This window comes from Clavelina lepadiformis, chromosome 5, assembly GCF_947623445.1.
Source record: "Clavelina lepadiformis chromosome 5, kaClaLepa1.1, whole genome shotgun sequence".
NCBI classification, from domain to species: domain Eukaryota; kingdom Metazoa; phylum Chordata; class Ascidiacea; order Aplousobranchia; family Clavelinidae; genus Clavelina; species Clavelina lepadiformis.
In genome coordinates, this window is record NC_135244.1 from 14,385,496 (window position 1) to 14,402,952 (window position 17,457).

The 17,457-nt window shown below is 38.1% G+C and overlaps 1 protein-coding gene across 2 annotated transcripts; it reads right to left on the reverse strand.

The window, feature by feature from the left end:
• Positions 1–167: 167 nt before the first annotated feature.
• On the reverse strand, positions 168–16,496 carry LOC143459233 (receptor-type tyrosine-protein phosphatase kappa-like). 2 transcript variants are annotated; one of them, XM_076956281.1, is made up of 33 exons: positions 16,356–16,496; positions 15,806–16,035; positions 13,993–14,171; positions 13,682–13,912; positions 13,453–13,534; positions 13,157–13,343; positions 12,961–13,061; positions 12,466–12,612; positions 11,316–11,533; positions 11,095–11,211; positions 10,820–10,943; positions 10,570–10,682; positions 10,208–10,409; positions 8,392–8,540; positions 8,241–8,295; positions 7,833–8,011; positions 7,608–7,758; positions 7,356–7,490; positions 7,031–7,184; positions 6,737–6,906; positions 6,551–6,565; positions 5,165–5,373; positions 4,816–4,932; positions 4,435–4,686; positions 4,203–4,329; positions 3,841–4,004; positions 3,515–3,664; positions 3,075–3,254; positions 2,669–2,803; positions 2,140–2,265; positions 1,861–2,030; positions 1,618–1,753; positions 168–1,115 (listed from the first exon to the last, which is right to left on the reverse strand). In XM_076956281.1, exons 2-33 carry the CDS (start codon positions 15,885–15,887, stop codon positions 1,035–1,037), a joined length of 4,638 nt encoding a protein of 1,545 aa, XP_076812396.1. In that variant the 5' UTR covers positions 15,888–16,035; positions 16,356–16,496; the 3' UTR covers positions 168–1,034. The 2 variants fall into 2 exon arrangements, with proteins under 2 accessions (XP_076812396.1, XP_076812397.1); XM_076956282.1 differs by lacking the exon at positions 6,551–6,565 and having other exon boundaries at positions 16,356–16,374.
• Positions 16,497–17,457: the final 961 nt, after the last annotated feature.

The window sequence follows — 17,457 nt, forward strand, 5'->3', positions numbered from 1 at the left end:
AAGTTTGACAAAGAAAATCGAGCTTTAACGTCAGCAACATCTGACAATTTTTGAAAGTTTTATACCGTCGTTGGACCGGTGTTTCAGGTTGTGTTGTAGGTTAAGCTGCTATATTGCTAGCATTTCTTAATATACGTTTTAGTCTGAATCTTCATATGGCGAACAAATCGAAACGTTAAAACTTTATTAATTTACAAAATCTCTCTTTGCCGAACGCAATTACAGATTTAATTGTCTGCACCTTGCGACGTAACACACACGTGTGATTGGTCAAATAGAAAAATTACTATACAAAGCACGAAACAATTTTGAAAAGAACGAAATAGCGTGAAAATAAATTGTAAGCAAAAGTTGCATGCCAATCATAAAAAAGCACCAAGACACGATAAGGACAACACTAACAAAGAAAAATCATCCTCAGCTCAAACATAATAACATTCACACAAACATAATTTCATTAGAAAACGCGGTACTATCAACTGCCGAATACTGAAAAATAAGCACAATCGTAATCATTTTCGAAACAAAGATCAAAAACTCGAAACATTTACAGAACGAAATTTTACCCAAAAAAGTGAGGCACCATTTGTTTTTCTTTACATTTTACCTAATAATATGAACACAATGCCCGAGGTTAAAGGCAGTGGCTTGGTTACAACGAAACCCATAAATTGCATTAGTTTCATGATAAACATAATATTTGGCCATTGTAATACTATGTGCACAAGAAAGTAAATAATGATGAGCAGAATCCTTAGAATGACTAACAATATTTTCTACGCTCCACAGGTCAATTCCGTAAAGCCTAAAGCAATCATCGCTCTTTCGCAAGCGGTCACTAAAGGAGTTTGGCTTGAAACACCATCAGAATAATGTACGCGCTATATTCTGCCTTCTGCACGCATCAGGTCTTTCTCAGGTTTGATTGGTAACCGGTTCTTATCAGCACGATTACATTTGCTTGCATATAAGCAGCCGCAGCTGATGAATATTCGGTATGTTGTTTCCAGTCAAGGTATTAAGTTCATAATCATTTATAGCAGTTCTGGCGCTGGTGGTTGAAGTATCTGATCGGCGTATTCAATTCCAACTTCGTAGCAAAAACGATATTGTTCCTGGTAGAAATAGTGTTTTTAAAACATGGGCAAATATATTGACATACCCTAAATATCTTGAACAGTTTCCTGCAACAAGAAAATGTGAAGCCTAGCATACCAGACTCAGCCACCCCTCCCCCCGGTGACAATATCCCGACTACATTCGTGCTTTCAGCCACACGAATTGTGTGAAGTCGTTTCTTCGTGGAACTTACAATGTTCGTGGTTATGCCATGCAGAATTTTGTCATTTATAGATATTGGTTTTTGAGACAGCGTTCGAAAGACCAATACCAGATACGGTTAGCCAAAAGATGATTTTCAAGTCCAGAAAACATTCCATAAAGGTTTTTAACAGTTAAATAGGTGCATAGGATCTGTCTTTAACAAAAAGAAGTGCTTGGGGAAACAGTCCAAGAAAGAAACCTATCCGTCACTACATTGCATTGGATTGGATTAGTAATAGCCTAATACAGTATACGCTAATCCTTTGAAGGAAACAGACAAAAATTTCAACTCACCAAAGTTTCAACAAGCTGTGGTCTTACATTTCGTAACCTCTGCACAATGTTGAAAACATCAACTGAATATTCATGGCTCAACTGCTCGCACATGTTGTAGCAAGATACGAAGCTGCCACTTCGTCCAGCACCGGCCCTGATGATAAGCAACAGGCTTAAACAATGTAGCCTATGCAGCGATTCAGTAACTACGCATTTTACAGTAGTTTGCAGAGAAAGCTGCAAGCATACACGAATACTTACACGCAGTGTACCAGAGTTCTTCCCGAATTTCCGCTATTAGCACATTCGGTCTGCCATTTGATGACCAATTGTATAACTCGTAACACTGCATTGCGGGATAAAGGTACGGGTTGAGCGGCGGGCCAGTTGGTCAGCTGAAATTGCTGTATCAGACGGTACGGCTCCCCGGTCTGAATATTTAGTAAAAGAAATATTACATGCTACACCAAATGGCAACCTAGTTAAACCACGCGACAGGTTATCAAGCTATAGACCCTTTCTTCAGCTATAGAGCCTTACCCTCATTACGTTTTGAATTTTAAATAAACGAGTGATGATGTCAACCTCATCGTCTTGCGTCAACATCTCAACTGTGAATGGACCGAACGTGGCGACCCCTTTATCAGGCCAATATTGACTGCAAGTCTGAACATAATAGTTATCATAATCAAACAGACTTACTTGTCTGAGTTTAAATATAACACAAAGTTTGAAAGAAAGATATGCAACAAAACTGCTTTAGTAAGTCAGTAGGTTACGAATAGGAAGGGTGAATCTTAAAAAATTCATTATAAGCCATATCACTGGAACCGAACCATGCAGCAAATTATAATAAAAAGATAATACACCAATGTTAAGTATAAATTATTCAAAATTAAATAATTTGTCCGTTTAACAGCAGGCAAGCTCTGAAATGATTCATTAAAAATTTATTTCCACAAACATGGTACAGAGCAGATGATATGAAGGTGAAAAACAGCGCGCGCTGTCCCACGCACATACAAGTTCAACCACTAACAAACGATGACGCAAGCCTGAAAATACTTGCCTGGTCGTGTTCGGAAGCATCATTCATCATCACAACCGAGTTGCAGTTGTAATCATACATCAGTCTCCATATGTCGATCACAGTGGAAGGAAGAGGCATTTGCGTCACCAAAAAAGAATTCGTGCTGGTATAGCTCTGACAAGGCAAAAAGATTTTTGTTTTTGATGTTACACCTCAATGTTATCAAGAAACAATTATCTTTGAAGATTTTCTGTTAAAGGGAACACAGCCGGGTTTCAAAACGCAGGCAAAATGTGAAAACGCGCCGAATGAGTTTAACTTTCAAGTGGTTTCCAAGCTTTATAAACACATCGCAGGTCTTAAGTCATAATTACTCGAGACCAGTTCTTAAACAAACCTTTATTCACAGGTGTGAGCACAAATTATAACGTTCAACTTAACATACGTCAATGAAAACTGCATTGATGTAATTGCTGTCCCTGTCCGCAGGGTCCTGTGTGACAAGACAGGCAAGATGGCGGTCAGCGGGGAGGACATCCATGAAGCGATTTTTCGCTCTGTTCCGCGGAAGACGTGCGATAGAGCATTCTTCATCTGATAACTTGGGAGTTATCACGTTTAATGTCTAGAAACGGAAATGAGCGTAAAAAAAACAGCGTAAAAAAACGAGAAAGTAATTTCAACTATGAGGGACTACAATTCTGGCTGTAAAACCGTCTACTCAATGTAAAATATTACATCGAGTATTAAAAGAGCAACCATATGGCAAACATAACTTACATAACTTCATCATTAGACGTTAACGTAATTTATTGCTTTACTTACATAAACCTAAAATAGCCGCGTCGTAAAGCGTTAAGTAAATAACAGATACGCGAAAGTTACCTCAAATTCTTCCTGTATTGGTGCGAAGTGAGTCTGTGGGTCTACTGTGATGAGGTCGTCGTAGTGTTGACTCAACATATCAGCGGCGACTGAGGTCTCACCACACAGCAACGCTTCCAGCACTGCTTCGTGTATAAAAACGTATTGCTCCTACGCACAGAGTTGATTATTATTAACAAGCGCTATCCTTTGGTCAAATGAAAATAAAACTGTGGTAAACTTCCATCAAACAGTGACAAAATCACTGCAAAGAGACATCGGAAAATATTGGACAAAATCGCTGGAGTACTAGAAAAATTGAAATCAAATAATCGAGTATCATTTACCTCCGTTTGCACCATGTTCACCCTCCGCGATCTTAGATCTCGGACCGTGTTATGGATGTCGACTATCTCCTCCTCTCTAGCCATATCTAACATCATGTCGATGACGATGAAACATCCGGTACGACCAGATCCGGCGCTGCAGTGGACAATGGTTGGACCTTGGCCTGATAGAAAATTCAAATCTTTTTCATTGGCTAAAGTGTTGAAAGGAGTATCAGGAAACGTACAACCAATTCTGACGCGGTTGTTATAATCGTAACGTTCATAAGGGTCTATCTCTACGACAATTGATCGTTAAGCTCGAACAAGTCAACGGCTAGAGGCTGATGTGATTTTACAAGAAGCGTTCGATCGTTGCTCACCTTGTGGTTCATATGCTTTGATTTTTCTGATATAGGCGAGTAGATTGGTCGGTCGTGATGGCACACCGTGATCTGGCCACGCAGTGAAATGAAACTGTTTCACCTCGCGAACGTCGTAACTTTCACCCTGACATCAGAAAAACATCTAATTTCAGCTGATACCGGCGTAAATTTCATAAATGTAATCCTTGTTTAATTGCATTGTAGCTATATTCAAGTCCTACTGCATTACCTGTTGTATGACAAAGGAACGGACAACATAATCCGCCATGTACTCCACATTAGTGAGTGACACTTGGATAGTGCCGTAAACATCACGATCATCTGGCCAGTACTTGTGACATTTCGGTCTGCCAAGCTCAACCAGGTTGGTAACCATGACAATGACGTTGGTTTTCTCCTGCCATACCATCCACCAGAAATCCCTGACCGTGTCTGGTGTTGGCGCTTGGGTTGCTATGTACAGACTAGGCATTTTGTATCCCTAAACAATAAAAACTGGAAGTCAGTATTCAGCGTTGACAACGCAAGTGTAACAAGCAATAAACAACAACAAAATTCCAAAAAACAAAAATCAAATTAGTTCCATGATAGTTCTAGTATCTTTACTCACGTTTATAAAAGAAGCGTTGATGTAATCACTTTGAAATTCATCTTCAAAGCCAGGTTCTGGCTCCAGTATAACTCTACTGTGATCGTATGCCATTATATTTCCGTAACGATTTTTGCCCTAAAAGAAATGAGGTAGGTGACCGTTTAACCACGCATTCAAAATAAGAGACGAAACCAAAGCATGCGATTGTGTGACCTTAATTGAATTTCGGCGCTTTGGGTAATTTGTAAATGTTTAACATTTTTTAGCTACCGCAAAACCCACGACGATGGTAACCAAGGTTATTTGAAAGGAAAACATTGGAATACTGAACACTATAAACTGTAAAGGTTGCCTTAATTGGCCTTACTCTGTTTTGGGGGTTGTCAGCTACTGTCCATGCAGCCGAAGGACCATCTGGAAAGGCTGCAAATTCTTCGCGGAAACCGTATCCACCAGTTGCTTTCATCTGGGAGACATGAACATGAAAATCGTCGACCCTTACCGCGAAGCGTTCGTCAGTTGAAGGGGCGCCGTACGCCGTGCCTCCACCATTTTCCGAAGCCTTGTCCAGGAAATCTATGCAGCAAAGGTACATGTCAAACGAAGTATTCGAGTTTGCGGTGAAACCAAATATTTTGAATTTTCGGCTGGAGTTTTACTCAACGCACGCTGTGTAATTACGTCATGGGATTTGAACATTAGCAAAGTCGAAATACTTCAGATGTAAATCTTGTTTTATATACTTCTGAATTGATAAGACGGTGGCATGAAAATTAAATTTTCGGTGCGTGCGATACAGCAAAAGGTACAACGAAGCTTGCTGTTAAAGACAGTTTTTATCGTTAGCGAAGGCCACTTTTCGTAAGTGGTGAATTACACTCTTGGAAATTATTCAAGTGCAATAATTGCCAGGCAAACACACAAACTGCAAATGGTCGTCACACACTTCAGTGCGCCGTCATTCATAATTACATGTACTTGATCACGATCAAATTCAACAATGACAATTAAAAGATGTTACAAGTATTGCTAACAACTATCTCATACTTGTTTTTCATTGCAATGCTGCTCAGATATTTTGCAATCGTTACACTGTAATTTTATACATTATATAAACATTTGAAACACTTCAATTCACTTTGGGGCAATAAATTTAATAAAATGAGTATAAAAGAATCTACGATGAGCTAACAGTATTAATGAAATTAAACCGAGCTTGCTGTCCCCTACACTACACTAATATAAGCCCCAGCAAAATCAGCTTGAACCACAGCAGGAGGCTTTTAACATGAAGTAAACCTTTATAAGCCATTGAACCCAACTACCAGCAACATAAGTTCACTAAAATGGCATACAGTAGTAGCTTTTATGTCAGCGTTTCTTAACCTTTATCCTCTAATCTACTCCAACCATTCACCAAATAAACATAAATGTGCATTGTTTCAGGATTAATTACTTTCAAGTGAATAAATTCAATATAAGTCATAACTCATAAAGCATGAATTAAATTAAGAATAATGTCATTATTTTGTTGTTTAATGGCATGAATTTTAGCAAAACACAACATTTCTAATTCATTTTTACCGTTAGAAATGTTACGTTTACCTATTTAACCAGCAAATTTACCCTAGGAATGAGGAAATTTAACCCCAGGAGGAAAACTTGCACTCAATTAAGAACCACTGTTTCATGTGATAAGGCAAAGCATGCATGATATAAACAACAGGACAGTGCAGTGGCACACCATACTCACATAATCCTTTGAAGGCTGCTCCAGACAAAAATCAAAGGCAAAAGCGTTAAGATAGAGGGGATACCAACTCACTTAAATCATTTGTTTTCAGATTTATAAACACAGCGTCATACCAACTAAACGTTCAAAACGCGCAAGTATTCCAACAATTTAAAAGAAATACTTTAAAGGTATTTCAGAAATTACCTTGATGATCATATCCAACCACGTCAGGCATGAGAGCTTGCCGATCATTGCTTCCATCCCCGTTGTTTGATATTGGCAGGAGGGTATGAGCCGGGCTGTTCATATCGGACATCATCATGCGAACTTCAAACGGATTTACAACTTTATCTTTACTTGAAGCCTTGTTACGTCTAAAAATGCAATAGTTTAATAGTAATCGTGGTCGTGTTAAATATAATAGAACTTCATATGAACATGACATATGGTTGAAATTTCAACAGATGGTATGGAGGTTAATTATGGAAAAGATTTTACCTCCTGTATCTCATCACGACCACGATTATGACGATTGAGATGACAAGTATCGCAACAACAGCTCCACCGATCGCGGCATACATCATCACTTGTTCTTGTTTCGATTTGTCTTTTTCACCAGGAACGTTTTCGGTAGTAGGCGAATCGTTTGAATCTGCCACAAATAAATGTTTGTACAGTATGGTGCATAAGCTGTGGTTGGATAAAGAATACACGCGAAACATGATCAGATTGATCCAGCAAAGCTCACAGTGTTGGCTGTGCGATCAAATCATGCACATACACAAAGTTACGGGTTTTTGGTATTTTAATTTGAGCAACATACCATCGCCAGTGTCCGTGTTGTCGTCTTCCGTAGGTTTGTCACCACCGCCAGGATCGACAATCACGATAACATTATCAGGATTTGTTTCTTCGGTAGTTGGCTCGAAAGGAATTACATCGTCTTCTTCGACCCGCCCTGCACGCAACAAGACAGCTATCAAAATTCTATTTCAAACTACATCATGAAACGTAACACTGAGGGTTTAATAAAGTATTTTCGAAACTAGCTACAAGATATCCACGTCACAAACACCTTTCTGAGCCACAAGTACGCAGCTGACTTTAGTCTCGCCATCAACCGTACTTTCAACTCTCACATAAATGTTATAATCTTTGTTGGGATCCAATGGCCTGTTTTCCAGTCCTTGGCCAGCAGAATCGTCGCCAACAACGAATTTTAACTCCTACATTTTAGAAGCGAATGTTAAGAAATTGCCATTACATGGAATACAGAGTTACTAGGAATTTATGGTCTCACGTTGGTCACTTCATCTGGAGAAAAGCGAGCACCAGCGTATGAGCTTTGATTTGCATCCAGTGCATCTTTGTAACTGATCGGAGGATTGAGGCAAGCACTTGACTGACCATGGCCAGCATCCACGGCAGCTTGCCTCCTCCTCCGAGAACGTCCACTCTTGCTCTTCTTCTTTCGCTTTCCTGGCATCAGAGTATGTCGAACATGAATTTAACCGTTACAGTTAGAATTTACGGAGTATTTAAATGGTTTACTTAGATTTCCTCAAACTTGGTTATTTAGCAGAAGTTACAGCAATTTCGTTACCACTTGATTTCCATTTCTTACAATAAGGAACTTAACAATCACGGCATGTTAAGTTGTTATGTGTGTGTTACATTTTATTTCTTAACTAAGGCCAACGTCCTTTACCTTTTCGCCCTTCACTCTTCTTAGCTTTAACTCCTTTAGGTTCGACAACTTGACTCTGTTAAGTAAAAAGTTATGTCAAATTTGAAAGAGTAAGCTTAGGTACGTTCAAAAAGCATTCAGCCCAAGGTACAAAATGTAGAAAGTCGAATACCTTTGCCGTGACATCTTCAACGATGACGTAGTAATTAGAGATGGGTGCGCCGTTGCTGACTGCAGGAATGATTGTTATTTCAATGGTGGTGGGGGTAACCACCGCAGCATCACCTTTAACAGGGGGTGGGTACTGAGGCATCGTAGGCGCTAGAAGTAGTATAAAACGAAAGCTATTTTAAGGACGGTATTGTAAGGCAAAGTGGTTTCATATTACTTCAAAATTGATTATAACTGATTGAGGCAAAATCAAGAATTAGTAAAACGAAAGGATTCAATATTTATACGTTATTATACCTGGGTTTGTCACTTTGTATTATATCTACTGTAAATTGAATTCAACTATTGACGGCCGTAACATATCAAAGTCAAGATTTAATCTTCACGCGAATATTAAGGCGGTCAATAGCTGTATCATGTTACAACAATAACAACACAATACAAATGAAAAAATCAGGCCACTTTACACAAGCGTGACGACATAAGGACAAAATACTACGTCAATATGTTAAATAACAACTACATCATCCCAGTTTTCCGGTTTATTCCTGTCTAAATCATGGTTATTCACTCGCACGATCGCACTACACGCTTAGTAACATGTTTTGCGTGTAAGGTCTTAAGTGCACAATCCCACGGTTCGCAGTTTTTCAGAGAAAATGGACAAAAATCGAGTCCATGTTGATTTTCCAGTTAAATGGCCGACACAAAACAAAGAAAACCGATATGGTTCGCATGATTCTAACCGTGACAGCGCAAAGCTGTCATTTACCGGCTGAAGTAAAGCAAATAGCCATCAACACAAAGGAATCGTTGACGCGAGACTGGGTAAGCAAACAGAAAAATCGGTCATGTTAAATGAGCATTCGCCAGTTTTATATCGTTCGCAGTGTTTGATGTCGATTCACTTCTAAACTAAATTATTGTTTTAAAACCGGGTTACGGTGTCGGGTTAACTTTGCGCAGACATGCATGGCCTTGAAATCGCTGAAGCGTGTCGATAGAAATTAATCAAGACACCTAAACCAGCGTTGTGTAGCCTCGGATAGTTTATAGCAGTCAGGAAACCAAGCATTGGTATCTAAAGCAAACTGCACGCTGCGCTATTGGTGCTTTGGTAGTAGTACTTTCCCAGACTCTCATCAATGCTTAAAAGGTATCGTATTCACAAGTGTGTGTAACAGTTCGCATATTACATATCCCACAGAGTTAAGTCACCGATACAAAACCTAACTATTGACAAATCACGCAACATACCGTGAAACTACACTCGTAGCAAGCAAAACCATGACTATCGACACCACGACAGAAAGACTAAAAGTATCGGCTGTGGCTATAGTATGTTATTATAAGGGTGTTTCAACATATAGGTATGCATGCTGACAATCCACTCAACCGGCAACAGACTTACAAGTAGTACTGATCACGTAAACGATTAGCTATGTTGTAAGTGACGACGAAATATATGGCTTCGGGCAATGTGACTTGGTATAAGAAAATGATTAACTAGTGGCTTAATCGCCAATGCTATTTAAATATCTTCGTTGACAGAAGGAATAAAATACCTATGATAGCCAAAGGGATATCATGCTTCATCAGTATATACACGTTTTGTATTATTTCATTGGCGTAATGGGCTATATGACCGCAAATTAAGACAACATAAGAAAAATAATAAATCTATGTTCTATACATGTAATATAAAGCCCAGCGAATATAATGTGCTGCTCAAATGTGATCAAATATATGCAAAACAACTACAAATTAAAAAAAAACTATAAAAATCATGAAAAATTGTAAAAATATGACTCCCTCACGTGCTATGTCTGTCCTCGCAGTGATTTCAATTGCTTGCCCGTAGCCGGCGTTTGTCTTCGCACGTACAGATACCTGATAACTCGTTCCGGGATGTAGGGAATCCAGAACAAGCGTCTGTACGTTTCCGGATACTTGAATAAGTCCGCTATCGTTTTCCCATACAAAGTTGGGATCATAGGAGCTTTCACCGCGAAAAGAAACCTTGTAAAGAATTAAATGAGTGACTATTTGAACAGTGTAAGCTTTTTGTGCTTGTTGGCGATCAATAGACATTGTTTTCGCCATTAACAAAAAGTCAAAAACATTGAGTTTAAATTTCCGCATTCCTTTCGGTTAATAGGGTAACGAAAAAGTTGTTTACCTCGTAGTTAATAATATCTCCGTTCGGTCGAACTGGTGGATCCCAACTCAATGAAATTGTGGTATCATTGTATCCAGTGGTGACAAAGGATTCTGGCGGAATAACGTCCGGAACTAAAAATAAACATTTATACAAAAGCCGTTCCACGACGTAGGTGGTTATGCTTCAATGTGTATCATGTTTGTCGCATTACTGGTCGGTACTATTCACATAGCCTAAATGCCTAAACATAAATATTTAATGAGACGACCTCCTTCTAAAGTTTGCACGATGTAGTTTCCAGTTTCCTTGGATCCGACCGAGTTGACAAGATCCACCTTGAACTGGTAATTTGAGTAACTTTCCAACGCAGGAATGGTGACAAAATTCTGATTCTAAAGGTCAAAGAGAAAAACTTCACCAAAATGCATAACTTTTCAATTACATTAAACACATATTACATCACTCGCATATACAAAGTAATCACTACCAATTTAGGTATAAGTTTTATTTTTTATTGCGGCTTTTAAGTGCAAAGTAGTATACCTGAACGCGAATGGATTGATATTGTACTTTGTCACTTTCCTGTTCCGTCTCATTATGAAGCCTATACTTGACAACGAAGGTGTAAGCGTTGCATTGAGTTGTACTAAGATCTGGTTCCTAAAATCATTTTTTGGAATATCAAATTATTTTTAAAACAAAATGTAACCGAACAAATCTAAGCCCCCTAGAGCGGTTGAAATTTTTAAACAGTTGCTACTTACATCCCAGAAAACCTTAACCACGTGCGGTCCCATTCGATCAAAGTCAACATTTTGTACCGACGTTTTGGGGGGACCACATATGGTTTTTCGTCGAAGCTTCGGGCCAGGACGTCCTGTTCCGCCCGGACCAGGCCTCACCAAGGTCACTGTTAACTCGTATTCTGTGTCTGGTTGCAACGACCACAGCTGATATTGCTCAGTGGAAATGTGGTGAACATCTAAACGTTGTAGCAACACAGTCGACGTAAGTGAAGATTAATGTAAGGAAAACTAAACTGTTCATTGTTCATACTCATAGTAACAAAAGGCAGAAATGGTTTTTGTGACAGATGAAGTGCGTGTTACACCAAAGCTAGTGCTACAATTAAAGTTTAACCAGTTTCAGGGGTATTTTCACTGCCTGGTGTAATGCACACAACAAGAGTTTGAACAAGTATAGCAGACATGCGTGCTTATCTAAACATTGCACAACCAATTGTAGCACCTCGCTAGATTCATATGAAAGGGGTGAAGATAGTGACAGTGCACTGCGTAAAACGCAATATAAACGTTTACCCGACAAAGACAGTCGTGAAAGATATGAATAATGACAAACTAACCGTAGAGAAAATCAATACGATATTCCGTACATGCTGGATTTTGAGTCATTCGAAACAAACAAGCAATGTATGACAGTAAAATATTCTGCCTTTAGTAATTTAATCCATCAAACCGATCATAAAAGGATTAAATCAATTTAGTGAACTGAGTAATGAAGATTAGTGTTAGGCGCAATGAACCCGAAAAACGTTTCCAAAACTACTAAGACAAGCACTTCAAATACCATCAATAAATGTCCACGGTTTTCTTACCTAAACTCACTGCAAGAAAGTCAAGCAAATTGAGAATAATAAAACGCCAGTAAGTCTTATGTATACGAGTCATTACTAATGTTCAAAATAATATCTTGTTAAGTGCACCCACACAGATTTATTTATCAGTCAGCATTAGCATTACGAATTCTATTTGTCTAATCTTAGTATTACTAATTCCGTAAAACTCAAAACAAAATACATACTAAATTAAAGGAAGGCTACTTCATATGCACAATAAATCATCGAGATCACTAGCGGTTGAAGAATAAGACTAGTTGTTATAAGTAAAGACTGACCCGACCAAGTGCCGTCCACGGGTCTATAGTAGAGAATGGTTTGGATGATAGGTCCATCGCCTGTGTATTCGTCTGCATTTAGCTGAATGACAAAATGCGTTGATCCAGGTGCGACCACCTTTGGTGAACGTTTTGGCCGCGGGGGCTCTGGAATACGTTAATTTTATTGTTTAACTATCAAAGAAAGAGGCAAAACTTAAAACGTCTGTCGTTTAATTAAATTTGATTAACGCCAACATGCCGAGATGATTATTATGCCACCTATTTCCAGCATCCGTTACCGCTTGAACAATGTATAACATCATAATATGTCAATAATTGAAACCGGAGAAGCTTGAATAATCACATAAGGTGCTTACACATGTAACACGATAGCTTTTGACCCAGGGCGTCACCCATAGTGTACCCGCAGATGTATAGGTGGTAATTATATCACACATAATACATATCGCGCGACGGAATACTGATCATAAAACAAACGAATTTAGTACAAACCTCGGACGTAAAGGTGAGCGAAATTGGAAACGCCTACTTGTGTAGCGTTCCCTGACACGCAACGGTACAAGCCACGATCCGAACTCCTAACGTTGCCAAAGCTGAAAAAATTAAACCAAAAGGTAAAATACAAAGATAAAGAAGTATAAAACGTTTAATAAGCCGGCAATTATATTAAACGAGTTCGGGTAACTACCCAAAAACAGCGCTCAGGTGATCGTCGTGCTCTTTCTTTGAGGTTGGCAGCAAAGTGGCGCCAGTTGATTTTTGAAGGACAACGCGCGTGTGGAGACCGTTGTGACCCCACAATAAACACTTAAGGGACTCGTTGTGACCGGTGTTCACCTCCTTGTCACCCAACCGTAGAAAATGTGGAGTTGATACTGCAGTAAGCGAAGAGTGCATATTAATAATTTAAGTAACATCAAAGATTCACCTTTTTTCCACAATCAACTGATGTTTATTTTGAACATAATTTGATGCAAAACTGACCACACGCAGTTGGACTGACGAGTACGTCGTTTATTGCGATTACTCCCGAAAGACTTTGCATTATCATAGCTTCGAAAACAATCTGCAAAATAACCGAAAACCTTTGTTTAATAGCTGCGTATCACCACACACTTCTTAGTTTTACCAGAGTCCGCAGTTTTGCTGAGGTAGAAAGTCACTTGATGTGTATACAAATACAATGTGATGACATTATCTGACATCGAGGCACCTGGTAAGCGCGTGGGTTAAGGGCGAGCTGAATGGTTAGCCAAGATTTTTGTTTCACGCCAGTACTGTTCCACACAGGAAGCATGAGTTGAAGCGCGCTATTATCATGATCAAGCAGGTACACATTCAATTCTCCTGGTGTGTTGGATGAAGGTATTGATATGGTTGTATTACCATTTGTTATACTATTCTCGCCTTCCAAGTAGACTTTAAAAGAGAAACAGTGCGTGTCCTGAAAACACATCAAAATTACAAACACGACATTTACAACAAAACGTGCAATCGGGAGTGTTCGCAAAACATCATGAAGACCTTTTGTTGTATTTCGGGAGTTATTAATTGCGCGGTTTCTCCAACCCGATGTTGCAATGTATTAATTTGCATGATGTTGTCGCCATCTGGGTCCCTCACGTAGGACCAGTTAAAGTTGTCTCTGTTGGTGGGCTGCTCGTAGCCACACAACCAGTCGCTGCCTTCGAAATTACACGACCCTGAAAACCAAACAAAAAAAGCATAAATGACGTGAATATCCGAAAGTCATCGACAGGGTGCTTCACAACAATTAAACTAAAGCAAAATGAATAATACTGACACCGATGGAATGGGACTAGACTGGATTACAAATCGTATGCAAACCTTTGATACAATCCTTACTTCGAGTGCCCTGTTGTAATACAGAGATTACTACAGTGGTTGAAGTTCCATTATACTATACAGAACCTTGCGCCATCTTATATATGCTCTCAAAATACCTAAGTGGACCGACGCTAATGATTAGCGTGTCTGTGTACACAAAGCCCTGAGTACGACATGCGTATAATACCTACTTCAAGCCAGAGAACGAAAGGAGAGTTTAAAGACATTCTTTAAAGGATAAAGAAATGCGGCGAAATACCATTGAAACAGTTGCCGGGCAAGGCAACTTGGAAGTTATTCACATGAAACAACGCAACTCGGGAACTTAGACGTAAAAGGAGCAATGGGTGCGACATAGCCTTCGGGCAGTCGTTAATAGGACATAAGAGAGAAAAGCCCTATTATTACTATCAATCTGACCAATTTAACTACCAACTCACCAACGTCGTAATAACTTACTCTTCCAAGCTTTCTAAGACGAATGCTTGCGGTGATTGCATTATGTTTGACGAAACCACATGAAGCAGATTATTTTGCGAAAAACAGTTTGGTTTGTTATCAGTCATATATATGTGTATCTAATGCATGACATGCTTATGCATACAACGTATAGCCACTGATAGTTTTTTAACATGTTCTAACAATTATGTTGTTTAACCTATCCATTTTAAAGATACGCCAAGGGCTACGTATTTCGTTAAATACCTTAAGTTAACGTATTACGACCACTATTTTTATCTTGATTTGAGCTTCACTTTACTATTTAACAAAATATGATTTTTGCAATCAATACACACTGCCCCTTAATTATTTTAATACGAGCGAAACGTGGCCAATATAGGAAACAATATGGAAATAATTGAAGTATTTGTTGAAGATAAATCTTCTTAGAAATAACTGGTATATTTAAGTAGTTGTCATCAAAGAAACTTTTTACTAGCCTGATTTTCTGGATAAATTACCATAACGGGGTCAACCATGAGTTTACAGCCCTGGAGGTGTTAATGAAAATTTCCCTATCTAGACCACTCCCATATGGAAATGGTAATCTGATATCAATGAAATTCGGCCGTTACGGTCTCTGTTGGCTACGTGCTAACAACAGCACTCTGACGAACAACAAACCCTTTATAGCTAACATCAAGCTGTGGCAAACAAACGCCCCTAAAAGTGACAGATTGTACGCGTTTTTGTTGTCATTTGCAGGAGAGTGTGACAATAAATTAGAACGCCAAAACCTTAGAAACAAAGATGGTACATACAGAGCATCACATTCTGCATTACACTGGCATTTTGAAGTACAAAATTACATAAAATATGAAGCAAATTTACCTACACCATGCACTAAATATAGGTGTGAGTTATTATCACAACTAAATTACTAACACTGTATGTGGGTGAAACATATGCCATAACATAAAAGTTGAAAAGTGATAATGAAAGCAGTATGCAACGACTAAGCAAAGTTGCTTACTCAAAAAACAAATACCTTGAGGTGAGCATATGGTCCATTGAAAGCAGTTCACCAGTAAAATAAAGGTAACAATGAAAGTTCTCCTGAAAACTATCATAATTGATTGCCGAAAGCTGGTTGCCCTTTAAAAGTTATATCCACCATCCACTCAGTTCAAGCTTGCTCAGAGACCAAAAATGCATTTGCAAATAATATCAAATCATACCCAAAACGAATAAATGGAAATGTTGTATCATTCATAAAACCTAAAAAAAGCACCTGATAAGTGAAATTCTAAACAATATGAAAATGTGACTTCTTGATTTGAACAAGTAAAATTATGTTCTCTGAGTTAGAAATAAATGTGACTATTGCAATCCTTTATTATAATAATTGCTAAAAGTCTAAAAATTTGTCCTAAACTAAGAGCAAACACATTAATTATTATCAGCTATGTGTATATAGATATGCCTAATGATAAGGCACAATATAGTAGGTTATATGTATAATTGTATATAAATGGAAAGGTAGTAGAAATAATTACTCTTTTGCCAAATTTAGAAATATATCATACACTATACAGTACCAGTAAGACAACAAGTAGAATCCGCTTAATATGATCACCCGTCACCCGCTTAATATGATCGTTTAGGTACAGTCCTAAATTTTTCCATTTAAAATTCTTCGTTTAATATGACCATTCTTTGGATATTATAACCAGTAATCAAATTTTTCTCTAAATTTTTCATGTCAATTGTGTGACCTGACAAAAAAATGATGAATTCAACATTTTTTGTCAGTTCGTGCCTAAATGTATCAATTCTGGTATGGTTAAATGATACTGTAGCAGCTTTGGTTGTTGTGACCATTCAGATATTATGACCAAAGTGCTCTGGTCCAAAGGTGGTCATAATGAGCGGAGTCTACTGTATTGTCAATTTGACGTAAAACAGTTTTCAGTAAAAATTCAGTAAAATGCAGGTGGCCAAGTAACTTGACTTTAACATTGTCCATAAATATATGTTAGGAATAACTTTTACATGCAGTTAGAAAATAACATATATATCAGAAAAAGGCATTGCAAATAGACAGACACAAATGCACTATGCCACTATATGCAAAGCCTGTTTTAATTCAACACATGAAGCAAGTACCTTAAGCATATAAGTTACCAAATAAAATAAAAATTCAGAAGCTAGCCAATGACATTGACAACAACCAATGCAATAGAGAAAGTGTTTTAATTTCTGGGATAATAGTAAGATCTTTCACTTTCCAACACCATTTGATTCATTTTTGTTGATATTTTAACTTTATATACACTTTATTATCATATATTGGTTTTTTATTAGTAACTCATGGTGGTGAAAATAAATGTCTGTTTAAAATGTTTAGGTCTGTATATGCAAGTTTAAACAAATAGGTGGTAGATCCCATGCTGCAACATATAAATATCAGTATCAATGTTTTTGCCATCTCTTAGTATACACCTGACGAAGCAGGCTTACGCTTGCAAAAACTCGTATAGGGGAATTAAAAATAAAATTTAACCCTATAGAGTGCCATCTTATATTCTGTTTTTATATTTTACTGTATAAATATTAGATTCCATTTGCTCACTTTGATTACCGCTAGGATTGCAAGATTTGTCAGTCTGTACTATTGTAATTTTACTTGGCTCACAAGAA